The sequence below is a fragment of the Nomascus leucogenys genome, chromosome 4 (assembly GCF_006542625.1).
Source record: "Nomascus leucogenys isolate Asia chromosome 4, Asia_NLE_v1, whole genome shotgun sequence".
Lineage (NCBI taxonomy): Eukaryota > Metazoa > Chordata > Mammalia > Primates > Hylobatidae > Nomascus > Nomascus leucogenys.
The window spans coordinates 100243675-100266226 of record NC_044384.1 but is presented as its reverse complement, the minus strand read 5'-3'; the positions used below and the strand labels follow the sequence as shown (position 1 = coordinate 100266226).

General features: G+C 43.6%; 1 protein-coding gene across 2 annotated transcripts in view; it reads right to left on the bottom strand.

Moving 5' to 3' along the window:
* The window catches only part of DCAF1 (DDB1 and CUL4 associated factor 1), a 97231-nt gene that overhangs the window by 53904 nt on the left and 20775 nt on the right, over nt 1-22552 (bottom strand). The window contains exons 3-5 of one of the 2 annotated variants that reach the window (XM_012498720.2): nt 14638-14714; nt 10210-10283; nt 6519-6632 (exon numbers count right to left, since the gene is read on the bottom strand). In XM_012498720.2, coding sequence (XP_012354174.1) covers nt 6519-6632; nt 10210-10283; nt 14638-14714 — 265 coding nt within the window. The remainder of the gene's footprint in view (nt 1-6518; nt 6633-10209; nt 10284-14637; nt 14715-22552) is intronic. The other variant, XM_030811676.1, reaches the window with a different exon arrangement.

Genomic DNA, 22552 nt, shown 5'->3' with positions numbered 1-22552 from the left:
AACTGATACCAAAAAAATGTTGACAAGTCAATACTTTATAATGAAAAAACAATAAACTAGATTCTAGAAAGAAACATCAGCATAATAAAGGCCATTTATGAAAACTCATAGCTAATATCATACTTAACGGTGAAAGACTGAAAGGCATTCCCTTAAGATCAAGAAAAAGATGTCCACTTATTTTTTAAGAGACAAGGTCTCACTATGTTTTCCAGGATGGTCTTGAACTCCTGAGCACAAGCGATCTTCCCACCTCGGCCTCCCAAAGTACTGAGGTTACAGGCGTGAGCCACCACACCTGGTCAAGGTGTCCACTTTTGCCACTTCTATTAAACATAGTACTGGAAGTTCTAGTGAGAGTAATTAGACATAAAAAAGGAAATTAAAGGAATCCAGATTAGAGAGTAAGAAGTAAGATTACCTTTGTTGGCAAATGACATGATCTTATATGTATAAAACCCTAAAGACTCCATACACGAAAAAACCTGTCAGTTAAGTAACACATTCAGCAAAGTTATAGGATACAAAATCAACATACAAAAATCAGTTGCATTTCTATACACTAGCAATGAACAATATAAAAAGGAAATTCTTTTTTTTTTTTTTTTTTTAGTGACAAGGTCTCACTCTGTCACCCAGGCCGGAATGCAGCGACATAATCATAACTTACTGCAACCTCGAACTCCTGTGCTGAAGCAATCCTCCTGCCTCAACCTCTCAACTAGCCAGGACTACAGCCATGTGCCACCACATTCAGCATATATATATATATATATATATATATATATATATATATTTATATTTATATTTATATTTATATTTATTTATTTATTTATTTACAGATGGGGTCTCACCATGTTGCCCAGCCTGCAGCTAAATAATTTTAAATAAAAATAAATTTTAGGCCAGACAGAGTGGCTCATGCCTGTAATGCCAGCACCTTGGGAAACCAAGCCGGGGAGGATCATTTGAGCTCAGGAGTTCAAGACCAGCCTGGGCAACATAATGAGACTCTGTCTCTATTTTTTCATATATATTTAAAAAATAAAAATAAATAGATTTTAGGTCAGGTGTAATCCCAGCACTATGGGAGGCCGAGACAGGTGGATCACCTGAGGTCAAGAGTTTGAGACCAGCCTGGCTAACATGGTGAAACCCCATCTCTACCAAAAATACAAAAAATTAGCTGGACATGGTGGCAGGTGCATGTAATCTCAGCTACTCGGGAGGCTGAGGCAGGAGAATCACTTGAACCTGGGAGGCAGAGGTTGCAGTGAGCTGAGACCGTGCCGTTGCACTCCAGCTTGGGCAACAAGAGCAAAACTCTGTCTCAAAAAAAAAAAAAAAAGATCGTAAAGCTTTTTTTCAATATCTCTGAAAGTAAAAGTCAACAACTTTTTAAAAACAGTGGCTGAATAAAATCAACTTAGTACACTGAACCAGCATTTTAAAAAAGAAATAAAGTAAAAAAGTATCAGAATGAATTGCACAAAGAGTAAACAGTGTTTTTAAAACTTCTTTTTCATACATATAATGTATGGACTAGGTTTCAAGGTTTAAAAAAAAGTACATGTTACTATGTTTCACAAAATTTGAAAAACACTGTCCTAGAGCAATAAGTCTTTTTCTTTTCTTTTTTGAGATGGGGTCTCGCTCTGTCTCCCAGGCTGGAAAGCAAGTGGCACAATCACAGTTCACTACAGCGTCCACCTCCTGGACCCAAGCAATCTTCCTACCTCAGCCTCCCAAGCAGCTGAGACCACAGTGTGCACCAGTACACCCACAAAGAGACTCCATCTCTTTGTAAATGAGGTCTCCTTAGGTTATCCAGGCTGAGTAAGTCTTAATTATAACTTTTGAGGAACACCAATAGCCAATTTGTTGAGAAATAATGATTTCTGACTCATTAATTGCTATAATTAAAATATCTTAAGAAATACTGATTCATTTAAAAAAGCTGCATAGGATACTTCTGAAGGGTACAGATCATCATGTAATCAAGTAACACAATATGAAAGAGGCTTGCAATCTGTTCTCTAAACACTGGATTCAAGACAATTTCCAATCTAATGCACAATGGAATAAGTCACTTCTCCCAATAAACCATTAATTAGGAAACGATAAAACTGTTCTTGCAGAAAGCTTTATTATTCATAATTTCCCTTAAATAGTGTTTCTAACCGCCAAAGGGCATTCATTTCTTTCCAGATCTACAATGATGAAACTATAAAGAAACAGAGATGATTTTCCTACAAGGACAACATGGAAATTTTCAAAAAGCCCAGTTAAATCATCTGTAATCGGCTGGGCGCAGTGGCTCACGCCTGTAGTCCCAGCACTTTGGGAGGCCGAGGCGGACGAATCATCTGAGGTCAGGAGTTGAAGACCAGCCTGGCCAACGTGGTGAAATCCCATCTCTAATAAAAACATTTAAAAAATTAGCTGGGCGTGGTGGCGGGTACCTGTAATCCCAGCTACTCAGGAGGCTGAGGCAGGAGAATCACCTGAACCCAGGAGGCGGAGGGTGCAGTGAGCCGAGATCACACTATTGCACTCCAGCCTGGGCAACAGAGTTAGGCTCTGCCTCAAAAAAAAAAAAAAAAAATTCTGTAATCTTAGATAAACCTTGAGTATACAAATATATTGCCATAAATGCTTTTATCATCCTGATTTTCAAAATAATCCATATTAAAATTTTTTTACAAAGACAGATTCTTCCAGTCTCACACGGGGGTTGCTAACTGGAGATTTTAGTCTATAAGCGATACTGCAAATTATAACGTTAATCACAATGTTATTCTCTAAAATACTTTATGTGGCACAATTATTCTGCAATAAAAGTTAATATGAATTTTCTTAAAAGCTAAATAAGAATCAAGATCTTTCATTTGGGTCATACACTTAACTATAATAAGACTTCCAGGCTGGGTGCAATAGCTCATTCCTATAATCCCAGCACTTTGGGAGGCTGAGGTGGGAGGACTGCTTGAGCCCAAGAGTGTGAGACCAGCCCGGGCAACATAGGGAGACCTCACCTCTACAAAAGATTTTTAAAAAATTAGCCGGGCATGGTGGCACTTGCCTATGATCCTAGCTACTTGGGAGGCTGAGGCAGGAGAATGGTTTGAGACAAGGAGATCGAGGATACAGTGAGCTTTTCTTTTAACCTGTTCTCAAAAGAAAGAAAAAAAAAGATTTCCAGAGTGTTTAAGAAGATTAAAATTTTAATAGCTTTAAAAATAAAGCAAGTGGCCAGGCACAGTGGCTCACACCTGTAATCCCAGCACTTTGGGAGGCCAAGGCGGGCAGATCACCTGAGGTCGGGAGTTTGAGACCAGCCTGACCAACATGGAGAAACCCCATCTCTACTAAAAATATAAAAATTAGCCAGGTGTGGTGGCACGCACCTGTAATCCCAGCTACTCACGAGACTGAAGCAGGAGAATTGCTTGAACCCGGGAGGCAGAGGTTGCAGTGGGCCGAGATCGCGCCACTGCACTCCAGCCTGCGCGACAGAGCGAGACTCCATCTCAAAAAAAAAAAAAAAAAGCAAGCTATGTGGCATATCCAATTCACACAGCAAATTATTAAAGCTAAGATACAAAATATTTACATTACTTCTAAAACTTGAGCAACTAATTTTTTTTTTTCTGTCTCACTCTTGTCAGGGCTGGAGTGCAGTAGCACGATCAGGGCTCACCATAGCCTCTACTTCCTGAGTTGAAGCCATCCTCCCGCCTCAGCATTCCAAACATCTGGGACTACAGGCCTGAGCTACCGTGCCCAGCTAATGATTTATTTTTGTGGAGACAGGGTCTTGCTATATTGCCCAGGCTACATCGCCAGTCTTGAACTCCTGGGCTCAAGCAGTCCTCCTGCCTTAGCCTCACAAAGTCCTGGGATTACAAACATGAACCACCTCACCTGGCCCTAATTTTTCTCTTTTATTTATTTATTTTTTGAGATGGAGTCTCACTCTGTCACCCAGGGTGGAGTGTAGTGGCATGATTTTATCTCACTGCAACTTCCACCTCCTTGGTTCAAGCGATTCTCATGCCTCAGCCTCCCAAGGAGCTGGGACTACAGTCACACACCACCACACCCAGCTAATTTTTGTATTTTTTTGTAGAGATGGGGTTTTGCCATGTTGGCCAGACTGATCTCAAACTACTGGCCTCAAGTGATCTACCCGCCTCGGCCTCCCAAAGTGCTGGGATTACAGGCGTGAGTCACGACGCCCAGCCCCTAATTTTTTCTTGTTTTTGTTTTTTTTGAGACGGAGTCTCACTCTGTCGCCCAGGCTGGAGTGCAGTGGCACAATCTTGGCTCACTGCAAGCTCCGCCTCCCAGGTTCATGCCATTCTCCTGCCTCAGCCTCCCGAGTAGCTGGGACTACAGGCACCCACCACCACGCCCGGCTAACTTTTTGTACTTTTAGTAGAGACGGGGTTTCACCGTGTTAGCCAGGATGGTCTCGATCTCCTGACCTCGTGATCCGCCCACCTCAGCCTCCCAAAGTGCTGAGATTACAGGCGTGAGCCACCACGCCTGGTCTACCCAGCCCCCAATTTTTGATAGTTGAAGTATACATGCATAGTCACTATCAATTTAACACTTGCTTGTCTTCCTAACACTTACTCTTATTTGGAATTACCAGTTTACTTTTGTTTGCCCACCCCCAAACACCTACATGAATGTAAAGCTCTCATGTTGCTAACAAAATATTCCAAGCCCCTACAACAAAACACAGCACAAAAGAGATCTTCCAATATTAGCTACACGAATACTAAATACCACGAAGAATAGGAAAGAAAGGCTTCCTCAAATACAAAGCTCTTCATCACTGGGAAGATCACGCACCAAGAGTAAGAGTTTGACTAACATCATAAATCCATTCCAGAAACACATGGGCCAGGCATAGTGTCTCACATCTGTAATCCCAGCACTTTGGGAGGCCAAGGCAGGAAGATGGTTTTAGCCCAGAAGTTCGAGACTAGCCTGGCAACATAGTGAGACCTCGTCTCTACAAATTAAAAAATTAGCCGGGCATGGTGACACATGCCTATACTTCCAGCTACTCAGAAGGCTGAGGTGGGAGAACAGCTTAAGCCCAGGAGGTCAATGCTGCAGTGAGCCATGGTGATCTCACCACTTCACTCCAGCCTGGGCAACAGAGTGAGACTCCATCTCAAAAAAAAGGCTGGGCGCGGTGGCTCACACCTGTAATCGCAGCACTTTGGGAGGCTGAGGCAGGCGGATCACGAGGTCAGGAGTTCAAGACCAGCCTGACCAATATGGTGAAACCCCATCTCTACTAAAAATACAAAAATTTGCCAGGCATGGTGGCACGAGCCTGTAGTCTCAGCTACTCTGGAGGCTGAAGCAAAAGAATCACTTGTACCCGGGAGGCAGAAATTGCAGTGAGCCAAGATCACACCACTGCACTCCAGCCTGGGCGACAAGAGCAAGACTCTGTCTCAAAAAAAGAAAAAAAAAAAAAACAACCCACACAACATATAAACTCAAGATTTAAAAAAATTCTATAATGGCCAGGTGCGGCAGTTCACGCCTGTAATCCCAGCACTCTGGGAGGCCAAGGAGGGTGGAACACTTGGGTCAGGAGTTTGAGACCAGCCTGGCCAACATGGTGAAATGCTGTCTCTACTAAAAATACAAAAATTAGCCAGGCATGGTGGCATACACCTGTAATCCCACGTACCCAGGAGGCTCAGGCACAAGAATTGCTTGAACCCAGGAGGAAGTTGCAGTGAGCTGAGACTGCACCACTGCATTCCAGCCTGGGCGACAGAGCAAGACTCAGTCTCAAAAAAAGAAAAAAAAAGTAAATAAAATAAAATTAAAAATACTGGCCAGGTGCGACGGCTCACGCCTATAATCCCAGCACTTTGGGAGGCCGAGGCAGGCGGATCACCTGAGGTCAGGAGTTCGAGGCCAGCCTGACCAACATGGTGAAATCCCAACTCTACTAAAATTACAAAAATTAAGTGGACATGGTGGTGGGCGCCTGTAATCCCAGCTACTTGGGAGGCTGAGGCAGGAGAATCACTTGAGCCGGGCGGCAGAGGTTGTAGTGAGCCAAAATCGTGCCACTGCACTCCAGCATGGGTGACAAAGCAAGACACCATCTCAAAAAAAAAAAAGAAAAAAAACTATAAGCACCCAAGCAACAAGTATTTGTCAAAATAACTATTTTTAAATTTTTGGCTGGGCACAGAGGCTCACGACTATAATCCTAGCAATCTGAAATGCTAAAGTAGGAGGATCACTTGAGCCCAGCTGCTCACTGGGCAATACAGCAAGCCCCTATCTCAATTTAAAAAATGATAATAAAAAATAAATAATTTTATTATTGCCTGTCAGGATTTCTTAGATTTTTATAACATATATTAGTATATGAATAACAAAAACTGTAACAATGATTTTAACCATAAAGACAAATCAAATACATCATAATTCAATTACAAAATAAAATTATGATTTTACTTTTCACTAAGTACCTTTTCTTGAAAGACAACAGCAGTTTCCAGCCCTGGCATGATGTCTAGTAGGAGTCTGCAAGCTGCAGTGTTTAAAGGGGGCTCTCGGCTTGTCATCACGTATGCATTCACCAGCTGTAAAGAAAAAAAGAAATATTGTTTATCTAAAATTCAACCCAGTCAAATTAAGGACATCTAATAAAACCGCAACATATTCCCATTACTTTCTTAACGGGTATGAAAGAAGACCGTATGTAACTAATTAAACTTTTACTAATTAAACCTTTAATTGTTATAAACACTTATGATCCTGCTGAGCCATGATGATACCACACATAATTTCTTCTGCAGCTTTAAAGCCAAATCCCCCCAAAACAACTCAGCAATCATAGAAATTAAAGCTCAAACGCTGATGCCAGTGATGCACACTTGTAATCCCAGCACTTTGAGAAGCCAAGGCAGGAGATCACTTGAGCTCAGGAGTTTGAAACCAGCCTGGACAACATGGCAAAACCCCATCTCTACCAAAAATACAAAAATTAGCCAAGCATGGTGGCACATGCCTGTAGTCCCAGCTACATGGGAGGCTGAGGTGGGAGGATGCCCAGAGCCCAGGAAGTCAAGGGTGAAGTGAGCCCTAATCACCACTGCACTCAGGCCTGGGCAACAATGAGACCCTGTCTCCAAAAAAAAAAAAACAAAAACAAAAACAAAAAACAAACAAACAAAATGCCACAAATAAACCTATCCCCTTCCATATACACTTTATTTTTCATGATTTTTTTATGGACAGGGTCTCACTCTGTCACTTAGGCTGGAGTGCAGTGGCACAAGCATGGCTCACTGCAGTCTCGACCTCCCAGTCTCAAGTGATCCTCCAGCTTCAGCCTCCCAAGAAGCTGAGACCGCAGGTGCACACCACCACGTCCATCTAATTTTTTAATTTTTAGTAGAGACGGGACCTCATTATGTTGCCTGAGCTAGCCTCTAACTCCTGGCCTCAGGTGATCCTCCCACCTCAGCCTCCCCAAGTACTGGGATTACAGGCATGAGCCATCACATCTGGCCCCCACACCACTGCATATACAGTTTTTTAAATGCATAAGCAGGGCAATATGAGCCCCATATTCTTGACACTGGTTAATAAAAACTCAAATTTTATAATAAATTATATATATAATACATATAATAATATGTATTAATAAAAGTCTCCATTTGGCACTTATTCAATATTTACTGAATCTCTAATATTAAGCGGTACTATGTTCTGTGCTGGGCATATAACAGTAAATAATTATTGACACAGTCCCACCATCCCAAGATTCATTATCCAGGCTGGGTGTGGTGGCTCACCCCTGTAATCCCAGCACATTGGGTGGCCAAAATCTGAGGATCGCTTGAGCCCAGGAGTTCAAGACCAGCCTGGGCAACCCAGTGAAATCTTGTCTCTACAAAAAAATCAAAAAATTAGCCAGGCATGGTGGCACATGCCTGTGGTCTCAGCTACTCAGGAGGCTGAGGCAGGAGAATCCTTGAGCATGCGAGGTCAAGGCTGCAGTGAGTGATCTTACTAATGCACTCAGAGTGAGATCCTATCTAAAACAAAGAAAAGATGTGTAATTCAATAGAGGTGACAGTTGGGAAAACAAGTAATACCATGAGTAAAGGATGCTACCGAAGTCCCTAGGAGGGCACACGACCCCTGCAGAAGAATCAGAGAAGGCTTAAAAGAAGGGATTCCAAGCCAGGATGTAAAAGACGAGAAGGAAGTATCTAAGCAAACGCTGGAGGAGAGGAGGGCCAGAAGGCAAGAACTGAAACTGCAGAGAACAAAGTTCAGAGACAGATTTGGTTTTTATACCAAACTAAGAAACTTAAAATTTATCCTGAAGGTAACAGAAAGCCATTAATGGATTTTAAGCAAGAGGTTACCATAATTTCTGGGCTATAAAGTGAAGAATGAATTAGAGGAGGACAAGACAAGAAGAAACCAGTGAAGATGTTATTTCAGTAACCAAGTAAGAAATTGTTGGCTAAACGGTGATCTAGCTAAACTGGGGTCTGGTGACAAGAACAGAACTGGAGGGATTTGTGAAGTTTAAGGGGAAGGGAATAATAACATCTGTAAGTTCACTGTATAAGAGAGCTTGGAGGCGTAAAGGACACTTTCTAGCTAACTAGACAAGGACATCGTTACTAAGCTAGAGAACAAGAGAAATAGATTATGGAGTGAATGGTCAGACACGTAAAATTCAAGGTTTATATGGGAGATACCCAGAAGGAAATGTCTAGAAGGCAGTTGGGAAGTGATCTGAAACTAAGAAACAGACATTGGTGATACAGAAATAAATCTATGAGTCAACATAATACAGACAATAATAGCTAATACTGGCTGGGTGCAGTGGCCAATGCCCGTAAACCCAGAACTTTGGGAGGCCGAGGCTGGTGGATCACCCAAAGTCAGGAGTTTGAGACCAGCCTGACCAACATGGAGAAACCCCGTCTCTACTAAAAATACAAAAATTAGCCTGGCGTGGTAGTGCATCCCTTGTAGTCCCAGCTACTCGGGAGGCTGAGTCAGGAGAATCACTTGAACCCGGGAGGCAGAGGTTGCAGTGAGCCGAGATCACACCACTACACTCCAGCCTGGGCAACAAAAGCGAAACTGTCTCAAAAAACAAATAAGCAAATAAATAAATGATAATAATAGCTAATACCTACTGGGCCTTCAACGTGTGCCAGGCTCTCTGCCAAGCACCTTCATGCTTAATTTCATTCAAGGATTACAAAAAAGGTTTTAAATGCTATTAACTCCATTTTATAGACTAGAAAAATACGGCTGTGGCTGGGCACAGTGGTTCACGTCTGTAATCCCAGCACTTTGGGAGGCCAAGGTGGGTGGATAACTTGAGGTCAGGAGTTTGAGACTAGTCTGGCCAACATGGTGAAAGCCCATCTCTACTAAACATACAAAAAAATAAGCCAGGTGTGGTTGGCAGGCGCCTGTGGTCCCAGCTACTTGGGAGGCTGAGGCAGGAAAATCACCTGAGCCTGGAAAGCAGAGGTTGCAGTGAGCCAAGATTGTGCCAGCCTGAGTGACAGAGTCAGACCGTCTCAAAAGGAAGAAAAGAAAAAGAAGGCAGGGAGAAAATAAAGCTTGAAGAGGCTTAAGTCTGTCAGTGAACTATGGAGCTGGATTTAAATCCAAAACATGGACCCCCAAAGCCCACGTTCTCAAGCATCATGCCATCCCACCTCCAAAAACAAACCTATCAGCCACAATTTGTTGAGCAATTACTATGTTCAGGAGCTGAGTAAAATATGTATTTCTTATTTACTCCTCACATCCTCCTCAAGATAGAAAGCACCTTTCTATCCCTCTACATGCCCAATGCATACCCCACAGTGTCAGTGCAGAATCATGCTGTATGCATCACTCTTATTTTTCCACTGAAAAACTGAAGAAGGCCCCTATATTCTCAAATTCAAAATCATTTTGCCCAAGAATGAGCATAGATACCTTGGGAGGCCTCACCAATATCAAAGTACATACCAAAGAGAAAGCATTATGGCCACAACCAGGACTTTGGCAAAAAACTCTACTCCCAACTTTGTCAAGGCCTTAAGAGAAGGCAAACTATTCACGAAAAAACAATAAAGATACAGCATCTACAGATGATAATCGCCGGAGAAAAGTAAGAAGCAAACCTACTGCATTCATGAAATCATCATTCTTGAAGAGTATTCTCAGCAAGTGGCCCAGCATACACTCTGGATCAGCTCGACCTACCAAGAGAAGAGGGGAGGAACAAATAAAGGAATGAGTAAGACATCCCAGTCAAGCAACTTAGACCTCTGGAAAGGCACCTGGGTTGTTATATGCACTAATAAAATGCCAGCAAAAATAATCAGAAACAAAACATTATTGTGCTAAATTAGATTACATAAGAAACGTACTTTAGGCCAGGCGCAGTGGCTCATGCCTGTAATCCCAGCACTTTGGGAGGCCGAGGTGAGCAGATCACGAGGTCAGGAGTTTGAGACCAGCCTGGCCAATATGGTGAAATCCCGTCTCTACTAAAAATACAAAAATTAGCCAGGTGCAGTGGCGGGCGCCTGTAATCCCATCTACTCGGGAGGCTGAGGCAGGAGAATTGCTTGAACCCAGGAGGCGGAGGTTGCAGTGAGCCAAGATTGCACCACTGCAATCCAGCCTGGGTGACAGAGGAAGACTCCCTCTCGAAAAAAATATATTAAAATAAAACCGACATGGATGTAGCTGGAAACCATCATTCTCAGCAAACTATCGCAAGGACAAAAAACCAAACACCTGTTCTCACTCATAGGTGGGAACTGAACAATGAGAACACTCGGACACAGGAAGGGGAACATCACACACCGGGGCCTGTTGTGGGGTGGGGGAAGGGGAGAGGGATAGCATTAGGAGATATACCTAATGTAAATGACGAGTTAATGGGTGCAGCACACCAACATGGCACATGTATACATATGTAACAAACCTGCACGTTGTGCACATGTACCCCAGAACTTAAAGTATAATAAATATATATATACATATAAAAAGAAACATGCTTTAAAAATAACAATGTAAAAACTTGAGACACTGCTCTCTAGCCTTCCCATCTCCTAGCATACTGCCTATACAGCACTGCTGAATTAAACAAATGAGCACTAGATCCAGACGAGCATCACCAAGAGTATACAAGGTCTACAAAAGAATCATAAAGGAACCTAAGAGAGAGAAAACTTCTGACTCCCCATCCATAAAAAGGTAGGAAGCATGCTTCTATTGATGGGTGGCCTGGAGAAGACAGGCTCCAAGTCCAACCTCTCCTTCCACTACAATGACAACAGCAACAGAGATGCATCCTCAAACATGTAAGGACACCCTGGGTCAGGGTGACGGGGGTGAATTCCACCAAGCAATCACTAACCCTAAAGATACAATAACCTTGGCCATCTTAACTTAGCTCTTGTGGAAAGAAAGGAGGCCAGGGGCCTAGGATCAACTAAATGCATAGCCTAATGATAAAAGAATTAGTTGATGGAAGGGAGAATTATTGGTTTGTTGTTGTTGTGTTTTGAGACGGAGTCTTGCTCTGTCGCCAAAGCTGGAGTACAGTGGCTCAATCTTGGCTCACTGCAACCTCCACCTCCTAAATTCAAGCGATTCTCCTACCTCAGCCTCCCGAATAGCTGGGATTACAGGTGCCTGCCACCAAGCCCAGCTAATTTTTGAATTTTTAGTAGAGTAGGGGTTTCACCATGTTGGCCAAGCTGGTCTCGAACTCCTGACCTCAGGTGATGTGCCCGCCTCAGCCTCCCAAATTGCTGGGATTACAGGTATGAGCCACCGCGCACAGCCTGGTTTGTTTTTAAAACAGAAACCTCTATTTCATTTCATTTCCTTTCAGAGCATTTACAGAGGCAAATTTAGTCAAAACATACAATAGAGAATGAAGACAAGATGTGAGCTGCTGATATGTTTTTACCAAGCTGTTAATTAGTATCTCAAAATAATTCACAAAAAGAAACATTAGAGGAAAGTATCACAAAAACAAACAAGGACCATAGTTACCTAATGTTAGCTGTTTATAAATCATGAAACTGAAATCTTTATTTTTAATAAAAGAAATAATGCCACTGACAAATATTGCTTAACATTAAGAGGAAAAAATTGCTTTGTAAGCTCTACTGAAAAATGGCATATCTTTCTCTGTCTCTCCCTTCTTCCTCATTGCCATTTAATCCATCTCCAGGCAATGACACTCATCATGATCATCTATCTTTTAATGCTTTTCATAATCCAATGCATTAACTTATTTTCTGATTTCACATTCACTTTCATAGTTCTTCATGCTCTGATTTGAGTTACTGAAGATGTGGGTTAAATGGTGAATATTCCTCTGTAGTCATAAGTAGGGATGTCCAGGACAAGAGCAGCAGATAACATCACATAAGCAACTAGACTCTCAATTTGAAATGCCTAGCTTACATGTGAGAACAAAAGTATAAGAAATAGCAGTAAACCCTGGAACATTCAGGTGAATATACAATGTCCTTATTTTTATAACTCCCACTCATTCACACTCTCTTTCCACACACGAATTTTTTTTTTTTTTTTTTTTTTTTGAGACAGAGTTTTGGGCAACAAGAGCCCAGGCTGGAGTTCAATGGCATGATCTTGGCTCACCGCAACCTCTGCCTCCTGGGTTCAAGCGATTCTCCTGCCTCAGCCTCCTGAGTAGCTGGGATTACAGGCATGCGCCACCATGTCTGGTTAATTTTGTATATTTAGTAGAGACAGGGTTTTTCCTTGTTGGTCAGGCTGGTCGCAAACTCCCGACCTCAGGTGATCCTCCTGCCTCGGCCTCCCAAAGTGCTGGGATTACAGGCGTGAGCCACCACGCCAGGCCAAAATTTCAGACTCCTCTCCACAAAGGACTGCTTCAGGCCATTGAGCTTATATGCACTACGGGCCCATGCATGACTTCAGCTTTGCCCACTGGTGATCCACCTTACAGTAAACATAAAATGGCAGTCTCAAGTTCCTCATAATTCTGTACCACTGTAGCAAATTCCATACCAAAGCAGGTGCTATCATGGCTTTAATTAGCCCAAAGTTGGCCAGGCTCGGTGGCTCACGCCTGTAGTCCCAGCACTTTGGGAGGCGGAGGCGGGTGGATCACTTGAGGTCAGGAGTTCAAGACCAGCTTGGCCAGCATGATGAAACCCCTTCTCTATTAAAAATGCAAAACTTAGCCGACTGTGGTGGTGCATGCTTGTAATCCCAGCTACTTGGGACACTGAGGCACAAAAATTGCTTGAACCCAAGATGCAGTGGTTGCACTGAGCCAAGAAAGTGCCACTGCACTCCCAGCTGGGCGACAGAGCAAGATGCCGTCTCAAAAAATAAATAAATAAATAAATAAGCCCAAAGTAAACCAAATTAACATGAGAAGGCATACTTTAGTTCTCAAGACACCAAAGCAGACATAACCATCAAGGTTCCAAATATCAACTTCCTAACTAAAAGCAGGACACTGAATGCTCTCTCAACTGTATTTCCCCAACAGTAAAAGGATAATTATTAAAAGGATAATTATTATTAGAAAGATGAAGGCACAGAGACGAACACCTTTTGTTTTTATGGTTTAAAAAAGTTGGTTGGGCACAGTGGCTCATGCCTATAATCCCAGCACTTTGGGAGGCCCAGGCGGGAGGATAGCTTGTGTCCAGGAGTTCCAGACCAACTTGGACAGCAAAGCAAGATGCCATCTCTACAAAAAAATAAAAACTAAAAATCAGCCAGGCATGATGACACATGCCTGTAGGTCCCAGCTACTCAAGAGGCTGAGGTGGGAGGATCGTTTGAGCCAGGAGATCCAGGCTGCAGTGAGCTATGATCATGCCACTGCTCTGCAACCTGGGCAACAGAGTGAGTACCTATCTCCAAAAAAGAAAAAGTCTGAAAGGAAAACCGTTTTTCTTTTTAATTCTTTGTCATCATATCAACTGAGTTAACTAAAGTACACCTACTTTTGTTCCTTTAGGTTAGTTATGTGATATTTGACTGGCAAATATCAAAAATATTTCCAATTTTTTCCAGAAATTTATTTTTCCTCACTGGCTCCACCTTGAGCAACATTTTAACAAATAAAAGGTCTTGGTCGGGCGCAATGGCTCACGCCTGTAATCCCAGCACTTTGGGAGGCCGACGCGGGCAGATCACAAAGTCAGGAGATTGAGACCATCCTGGTTAACACGGTGAAACCCCGTCTCTACTAAAAATACAAAAAATTAGACAGGCGCGGTGGCGGGCGCCTGTAGTCCCAGCTACTCGGGGGACTGAGGCAGGAGAATGGCGTGAACCTGGGAGACAGAGCTTGCAGTGAGCCGAGATTGCACCACTGCACTCCAGCCTTGGTGAAAGAGCGAGACTCCGTCTCAAAAAAAAAAAAAAAAGTCTTAAAACTTACCACAGAAGATGCTATTTCAATTCAAAAATATTCCCATAAGTAATTTTTCTTTTTTAAAAAAGAAAAAAAAAGACCCTTGCTTTAATAAAAGTGTCTTAAAAGAAAAAAAGAAGACCCACACTTAAGAGCACAAGTCTTACCAGGATGTCGATCATCAAATGGGTCTGGATCCCCTTTACGATACTCTTCAGTTTCTTTTTCAATCAACTGAGACATCCTAGCACAAAGGGAACAAGAGGTCAACTCTGGACAAGCATAAAAAAATGGACCACCACCTACAACAGTCAATTCAACAGTCAAGGTAGAAAATAAAAGCAAAGTTAGAAAAAGACTATTTCTTCTGATATACACAGAAATCTAAGCAATTATCTCATAAAAGAGTTTCCTCTCCCAAACTCATTCTTCTTTTTTTTTTTTTTTTTTTTTGACTGAGTCTCGCTCTGTCGCCCAGGCTGGAGTGCAGTGGTGTGATCTTGGCTCACTGCAAGCTCTGCCTCCCGGGTTCACGCCATTCTCCTGCCTCAGCATCCCGCATAGCTGGGACTATAGGCGCCCACCACCACGCCCGGCTAACTTTTTGTACTTTTAGTAGAGATGGGGTTTCACCATGTTAGCCAGGATGGTGGTCTCGATCTCCTGACCTTGTGATCCACCCGCCTCGGCCTCCCAAAGTGCTGGGATGACAGGCGTGAGCCACCACACCTGGCCCCCAAACTCATTCTTATATAAACTTCCCCTGCCTCAAAAAATAACATTACCTTCACCTCAGAAGCCAAAAATGTAGGAGTCATCTTTAAAATCTTCCTTTCCTTGCCGGGCGTGATGACTCACGCCTGTAATCCCAGCACTTTGGGAGGCCAAGGCAAGAGGATCACCTGAGGTTGGGAGTTCGAGACCAGCCTGAACAACATGGAGAAACCCTGTCTCTACTAAAAATACAGAATTAGCTGGGTGTGGTGACACATGCCTGTAATCCCAGCTACTAGGGAGGCTGAAGCAGGAGAATTGCTTGAACCTGGGAGGCGGAGGTTGCGGTGAGGTGAGAGATCGCGCCACTGCACTCCAGCCTAGGCAACAAGAGCGAAACTCTGTCTCAAAAAAAAAAAAAAATCTTCCTTTTGTCCTCCCTCTCCCACAACAATTTGTTAGCTCTACTACAAGGTACTTCCTGACTCACATCACTTCTCTAATTCTTGACCACTCCTATCCTCATCCAGACCACCATCATCAACTACCTGGATTACTTCCAATGGTCTTTTTACCAGTCTCCTTGCTTCCTGCTTCCATGTCTGATCTGATGCAATTCATTCTCCAACTTCCAATGACTTACCACAATACCCTGAATTAAATCCAAGTACTACTATGGCCTGCAATTATCCGGCTTCTGCCTGCTGCTTCCTGACCACTTCTTCCACTCCTCCACCCTCCTGCATTAACCTTCGGTCACTGTTATTCAAAGAGCCCAATTTCACTCCTGTTTCAGGGTTACAGTGCTATTACCTCAGGTTGTAACATTCTTCCCACCATCTAAGCCTCCACCCCTGCCCCAAGTAACCATTCATCTGCTTTCTCTCACTACAACTGAGTTCTGCCTGATCCAGAATTTGTTTTCTTTTTTTTCTTGTAGAGATGGGGTCTTGCTATGTTGCCCAGGTTGGAGTCTAGTGGCTATTTACAAGCATAAACATAGCACACTACAGCTTCAAACTCTTGGCCTCAAGCAATCCTCCTGCCTCAGCCTCCCAAGTAGCTGGGTCTACAGGCACGCAACACTGTGTCTGGCTTGTTCCAGACTTTCACATAAATTGAACCATATATAATCTTTTTACATCTAACTTTCACCTAGCATGTTTTGAGAGTCATCCATGTTGCTAAATGTATGAAAAGTTCTGTTTTATTAATGCATTTGTTTTTTGAGATGGAGTTTCACTCATCGCCCAGGCTGGAGTGCAATGGCGCTATCTCAGCTCACCGCAACCTCCGCCTCCAAGGTTCAAGCGATTCTCCTGCCTCAGCCTCTTGAGTAGCTGGAATTACAGGCATGCACCACCACACCCAGCTAATTTTTGTATTTTTAGTAGAGATGGGGTTTCTCCATGTTGGTCAGGCTGGTCTCGAACTCCTGACCTCAGGTGATCTGCCTGCCTCAGCCCCCTAAAGTGCTGAGATTATAGGTGTGAGCCACCACGCCCGGCTATTCATGCATTATTTATAAAACAAGAAAAATGGCTGGGCACAGTGGCTCACGCCTGTAATCCCAACAATTTGGGAGGCCAAGGTGGGCCAATCACCTGAGGTCGGGAGTTCGAGACCAGCCTGACCAACATGGAGAAACCCTATCTCTACTAAAAATACAAAATTAACCGGGCATTCTGCCACATGCCTGTAATCCCAGCTACTCGGGAGGCTGAGGCAGGAGAATCACTTGAACCCAGGAGGTGGAGGTTGCACTCCATTGCACTCCAGCTTGGGAAACAAGAGCAAACCTCCATCTCAAAAACAAAACAAAACAAAACAAAAACAAGAAAAATTACTATTTGGGTGCCCTAAGACTGACACTTTATAATAATGACAAGCCAATATAAGACTATCATACTCTCCATCTAACATGCTCTGTCCTAAGTCAATCTCTCCTATGTGCTTATTTCTAGGACACTATACTTTCCAGTCTTTTTTTTTTTTTTTTTAAGAAACAGGGTCTAGCAGGGGCGACAGAATGAGACTCCATCTCAAAAAAAAAAAAAAAAAACCCAAAAACCAGAAAAAAAAAAAAAAAAACGGTCTCACTCTGTTGCTCACGCTGGAGTGCAGCAGCACGACTCATGGCTCACTGAAGCCTCAACGTCCCAGGCTCAAGTGATCCTCCCACCTCAGGCTCCTGAATAACTGGGACTACGGGAACACCACCATGCCCAGCTAACTTTGAAAACTTTTTGTAGATGGGGAATTTGCTCCCCAGGCTGACCTCGAACTCCTGGGCTCAAGCCCACCTTGGCCTACCAAAGTTCTGGGATTACAGGCATTGAGCAGCCACACCCAGCCTTGCTAGTCTTTTTTTCTGAGATGGAGTCTCGCTCTGTCGCCCAGGCTGGAGTGCAATGGCGCGATGTCGGCTCACTGCAACCTCTGCCTCCCAGGTTCAGGCGATTCTCCTGCCTCAGCCTCCCGAGTAGCTGGGATTACAGGCATGTGCCACCATGCCCAGCTAATTTTTGCATTTTTTTTTGGTAGAGACAGGGTTTTGCCATGTTAGTCAGGCTGATCTCAAACTCCTGACCTCAGGTGATCCACCCACCTTGGATTCCCGAAGTGCTGGGATTACAGGTGTGAGCTACCACATCCGGCCCTTTCTAGTCTTAAGAATTAAACTCTCTTGGCCGGCGCTGTGGCTCACGCCTATAATCCCAGCACTTTGGGAGGCTGAGGCGGGCGGATCACCTGAGGTTGGGAGCTCGAGATCAGCCTGACCAACATGGAGAAACCCCGTCTCTTCTAAAAATACAAAAAATTAGCCAGGCATGGTGGTGCATGCCTGTAATTCCAGCTATTCGGGAGGCTGAGGCAGGAGAATCGCTTGAACTCAGGAGGTGGAGGTTGAGGTGAGCCAAGATCATGCCATTGCACTCCAGCCTGGCCAACAAGAGCAAAACTCTGTCTCAAAAAAATAACTAAATAAATATAAAAGAGTTAAACTCTCTGCAAAAATTGCTGGTCCATGCTACTCAAGCTTCAAAAGTATTTCTGCTTTTTCTTCCTTTCCCTCTAAACTTTGAAACCTCCCTTTAACACAAAGGGCAATCACACAAAATAACGTATGTGTACATATTTTTTTTGTTGGTGATGGTTTTTATTTTTTTATTTTTATTTTTAAGAGACAGGGTCTCACTGTCTCTCAGGCTGGACTGCAGTGGCACAGTGGCACAATCGTACCTCACTGCAGCCTCAAACTCCTGAGCTCAAACAATCTTCCTGCGTCAGCTTCCCAAGTAGGTGGGACTACAGGTGTGAATCAGCATGCCTGGCTTTTTTTTTTTTTCTCTTTTTTTTGAGACAGAGTCTCGCTCTTTCGCCCAGGCTAGAGTGCAGTGGCGTAATCTCGGCTCACTACAACCTCTGCCTCCCAGGTTCAAGCAATTCTACCTCAGCCTCCTGAGTAGCTGGGGTTACAGGTACATGCCACCATCCTGGCTAACTTTTGCATTTTTAGTAGAGATGGGGTTTCACCATGTTGGTCAGGCTGGTCTCTAACTCCTGACCTCATGATCCACCTGCCTCGGCTCCCCAAAGTGCTGGGATTACAGGCATGAGCCACTGCACCCGGCCTTATACCTGGCTATTTTTTTAATTTTTTATATAGACAGCGTCTTGCTATGTTGCCCAGGTTGGTCTTGAACTCCTGGACTCAAGCAATACTTCCACCTCAGCTTCACAAAATATACTTAGAATTACATATTGTAAGATCTACTAGTATCAAAAAAGAAAAAACAAAAAGATCTACTAGCATCCTCAGTTGAAACTAAGAAATATAACAGAGAAGTTAAAAATATGGCCTTGGCCAGGCACAGTGGCTCATGCCTATAATCCCAGCACTTTGGGAGGCCAAGGTGGGAAAATCACTAGAGGTAAGGAGTTAGAGACCAGCCTGGGCAATATAGTGAAATCCCACCCCCCATCTCTACTAAAAAATTAAAAAATTAGCCAGACATGGTGGCAACACATCCTGTAGTCCCCGCTACTCAGGAGACTGAGACTGGAAGATGGCTTGAGCCCAGGAATTCAAGGCTGCAGTGAGCTATGATAAAACTGCTGCACTCTAGGGCCCAGCATGGTGGCTCACGCCTGTAATCCCAGCACTTTGAAAGGCTCAGGCGGGCGGATCACGAGGTCAGGAGATCAAGACCATCCTGGCTAACACGGTGAAACCCGTCTCTACTAAACATACGAAAAATTAGCCGGGCATGGTGGCGGGCGCCTGTAGTCCCAGCTACTCGGGAGGCTGAGGCAGGAGAATCACTTGAACCTGGGAGGCGGAGCTTGCAGTGAGCCAAGATTGTGCCACTGCATTCCAGCCTGGGCGACAGAGTGAGACTCTGTCTCAAAAAAAAAAAAAAAACAAAAAAAAAAAAACGTGGCTTTTGGAGCCAGATTTTCAGGGTTCAAATCTGAGCTCTTCCACAGTGTGAGACACTCTGGATAAGTTATTTAACCTCTCTGCGCCTCAAGATAATAATCTCTACGTTACAGAGTTTCCCTGGGTTTAAGTTAATTATAATAAAACCTGACAAGTAAGAGCTCTTTAGGTGTTAATTGTGGGGTTTTTTTCTTCTGTTTAGTCTTCTCATTTTCCAAGAGTAATTGGCATTATAAAAAGTGGGAATCGGGCCAGGCGCAGTGGCTCACACCTGTAATCCCAGCACTTTGGGAGGCTGAGGCAGGTGGGTCACTTGAGGTCAGGAGGTCAAGACCAGCCTGGCCAACAGGGTAAAACCCATCTCTACTAAAATACGAAAATTAGCCAGGCATGGTGGTGGGCACCTATAATCCCAGGTACTCAGGAGGCTGAGGCAGGAGACTCACTTGAGCCAGGGAGGCAGAGACTGCAGTGAGCCAAGATCGAACCACTGCACTCCAGCCTGGGTGACAGAGTGAGACTCCATCTCAAAACAAACAAAAAACTGAGAATCAAAAATAGGAAAAACAGTTAATTTAGGGTAGCTACTGACTGGGATGAGGCAGGAGGGTGCAATCTGGTACTCAAGTTCTACTATAACTTGATCTAGATAATGGTCTTACAAAAAAAAAATCCATCTAGCAGAGTACTTTACAGTATATAATTTACATCTCAAGAAAAAAAAAAAAAAGGCCGGGCGCAGCAGCTCACGCCTGTAATTCCAGCACTTTGGGAGGCTGAGGCAGGTGGATCACGAGGTCAGGAAATCAAGACCATCCTGGCTAACACGGTGAAACCCTGTCTTTACTAAAAATACAAAAAAATCAGCCAGGTGTGTTGGCGGGTGCCTGTAATCCCAGCTACTCAGGAGGCTGAGGCAGAATAGCATGAATCCAGGAGGCGGAGCTTGCAGTGAGCTGCGATCGCGCCACTGCACTCCAGCCTGGGCAACAGAGCAGACTCCGTCTCAAAAAAAAGACCAACCTGGCCAACACAGTGAAACCCCGTCTCTATTAAAAAAACACAAAAAATTAGCCGGGCGTGGTGGTGGGCACCTAATCCCAGCTACTTGGGAGACTGAGGCAGGAGAATCGCTTGCACCTGGGAGGCGGAGGTTGCAGTGAGCCGGGATCACACCACTGCACTCCAGCCTGAGCGAAAGAGTGAGACTCCATCTCAAAACAAAACAAAACAAAACAAAACAAGCCCACTTGCACAGCTTGGACCAAAGCCAGCCCCTTTCAACAGAATCAAGTCAAAGGCTAATAAACTGATGAATTAAAGTTACAAAATGACATACATTGTTCTTACAAAACTCTCAAAAGATCATAAAAATAATGGTCAATAAAAGAGCAGACAGGCCTAAAATTCATTTGCTCTTCATAGAATATACTAAAACACCCAAACCTGCAGCCAGATGAGGGAAGAAAAAAAAAAAAAAAACCCTAAAACTATTTTAGAAAATATCCAGTAAACAGATCCACAATTTGGTGAAGGAGCAAAGTTGCCCCTGATTAAAATAAAACAAACTGACCAGCCTGGGCAACCTGGCAAAATCCCATCTCTACAAAAAAAAAAAAAAAAAAAAATTAGTGCAGCATGGTAGCATGCGCCCCAGCCACTCAGAGGGCTGAGGTGGGAGGATCACTTGAGTCCAGGAGGTTGAGGCTGCAGTGAGCTATGATCACAACACTGTACTCCAGCCTTGGGGGGAAAAAAACAACACTGGAATTGGAGTCAAAACCCAGGATTCTAACCTAAGTTTCCACTGCCTCGCTGAGCATTTTTTTGCAAGTAAATCTGAGAATGTCTATCATTTAATGATGTATCTTTCAGAGATACTTTGAGTGACAAATGAGGAAGGTGAAGTTCAGATAAGTGCCTCTGACAGTTCTGACACCAAAAAAAGTCCTCAAATATTTGTTGAGTGGAATAAACTGATTTACTCATTTTCTTTCCATTCTGATAACCCCTTTAATATTTACAAACCTTCCCATTCCAGTAGGTGTGTTTTATATATACACACACACACACACAAACCATACTGCCTGATTTGGAACTTCATCATTATATACTATTCAATGCTACTATGCATTGTTCTTTATCTGCTAGTTTTTGTTGTTGTTGTTGAGACAGAGTCTCTGTTGCCCAGGCTGGAGTGTAGTGGCACAATCTCAGCTCACTGCAGCCTCCACCTACCTGGCTCAAGCAATCCTCCTACCTCAGCCTCCTGAGTAGCTGAGACTACAGGCACGTGCCACCACGCCTGGCTAATTTTTGTATTTTTTGTAGAGACAACAGTCTCACCATGTTGCCCAGGCTGGTTTTGAGCTCCTGGGCTCAAGCAATTCACCTGCCTCAGCCTCCCAAACTGCCAGGATTACAAGTGTGAGCCACACCATGCCAGGCCTCCATTCGTCTTAGTTGCTTCCCAGGTAGTTATCTCCTTGAGGACAGCCCCCCTCTATTTTAGGCTTTGCATTGCTGAAGAGCATAGCACAGTGAAAAAGTTGAGGATAAAATGTGGTAATGTAAAATAATGTTGAAAATAAAACATTAAGTACTTTTAGTATAAGTGCTCAAAGAATATTTCTTGAACAAGTGAATGAATCCACATAACCATCCTCATTAACGACACTCTCCTCCTTTCACAGTCACATCAATTATACGCATGTTAACAGCACAATATTTAAATTCTCTAATTCACTGTGGCTGCATTTCAAGTATCTTGTTTAATAGATGGTGTTTAATTATTCTTTTGTTTTGTTTTAAGACGGGGTCTTACTATGTTGCCCAAGCTGGTCTTTAACTTGTGGCCTCGAGCGATCCTCCTACCTCAGCCTTCCAAAGTGCTGGGATTAGAGGCATAAACCACTACACCTGGC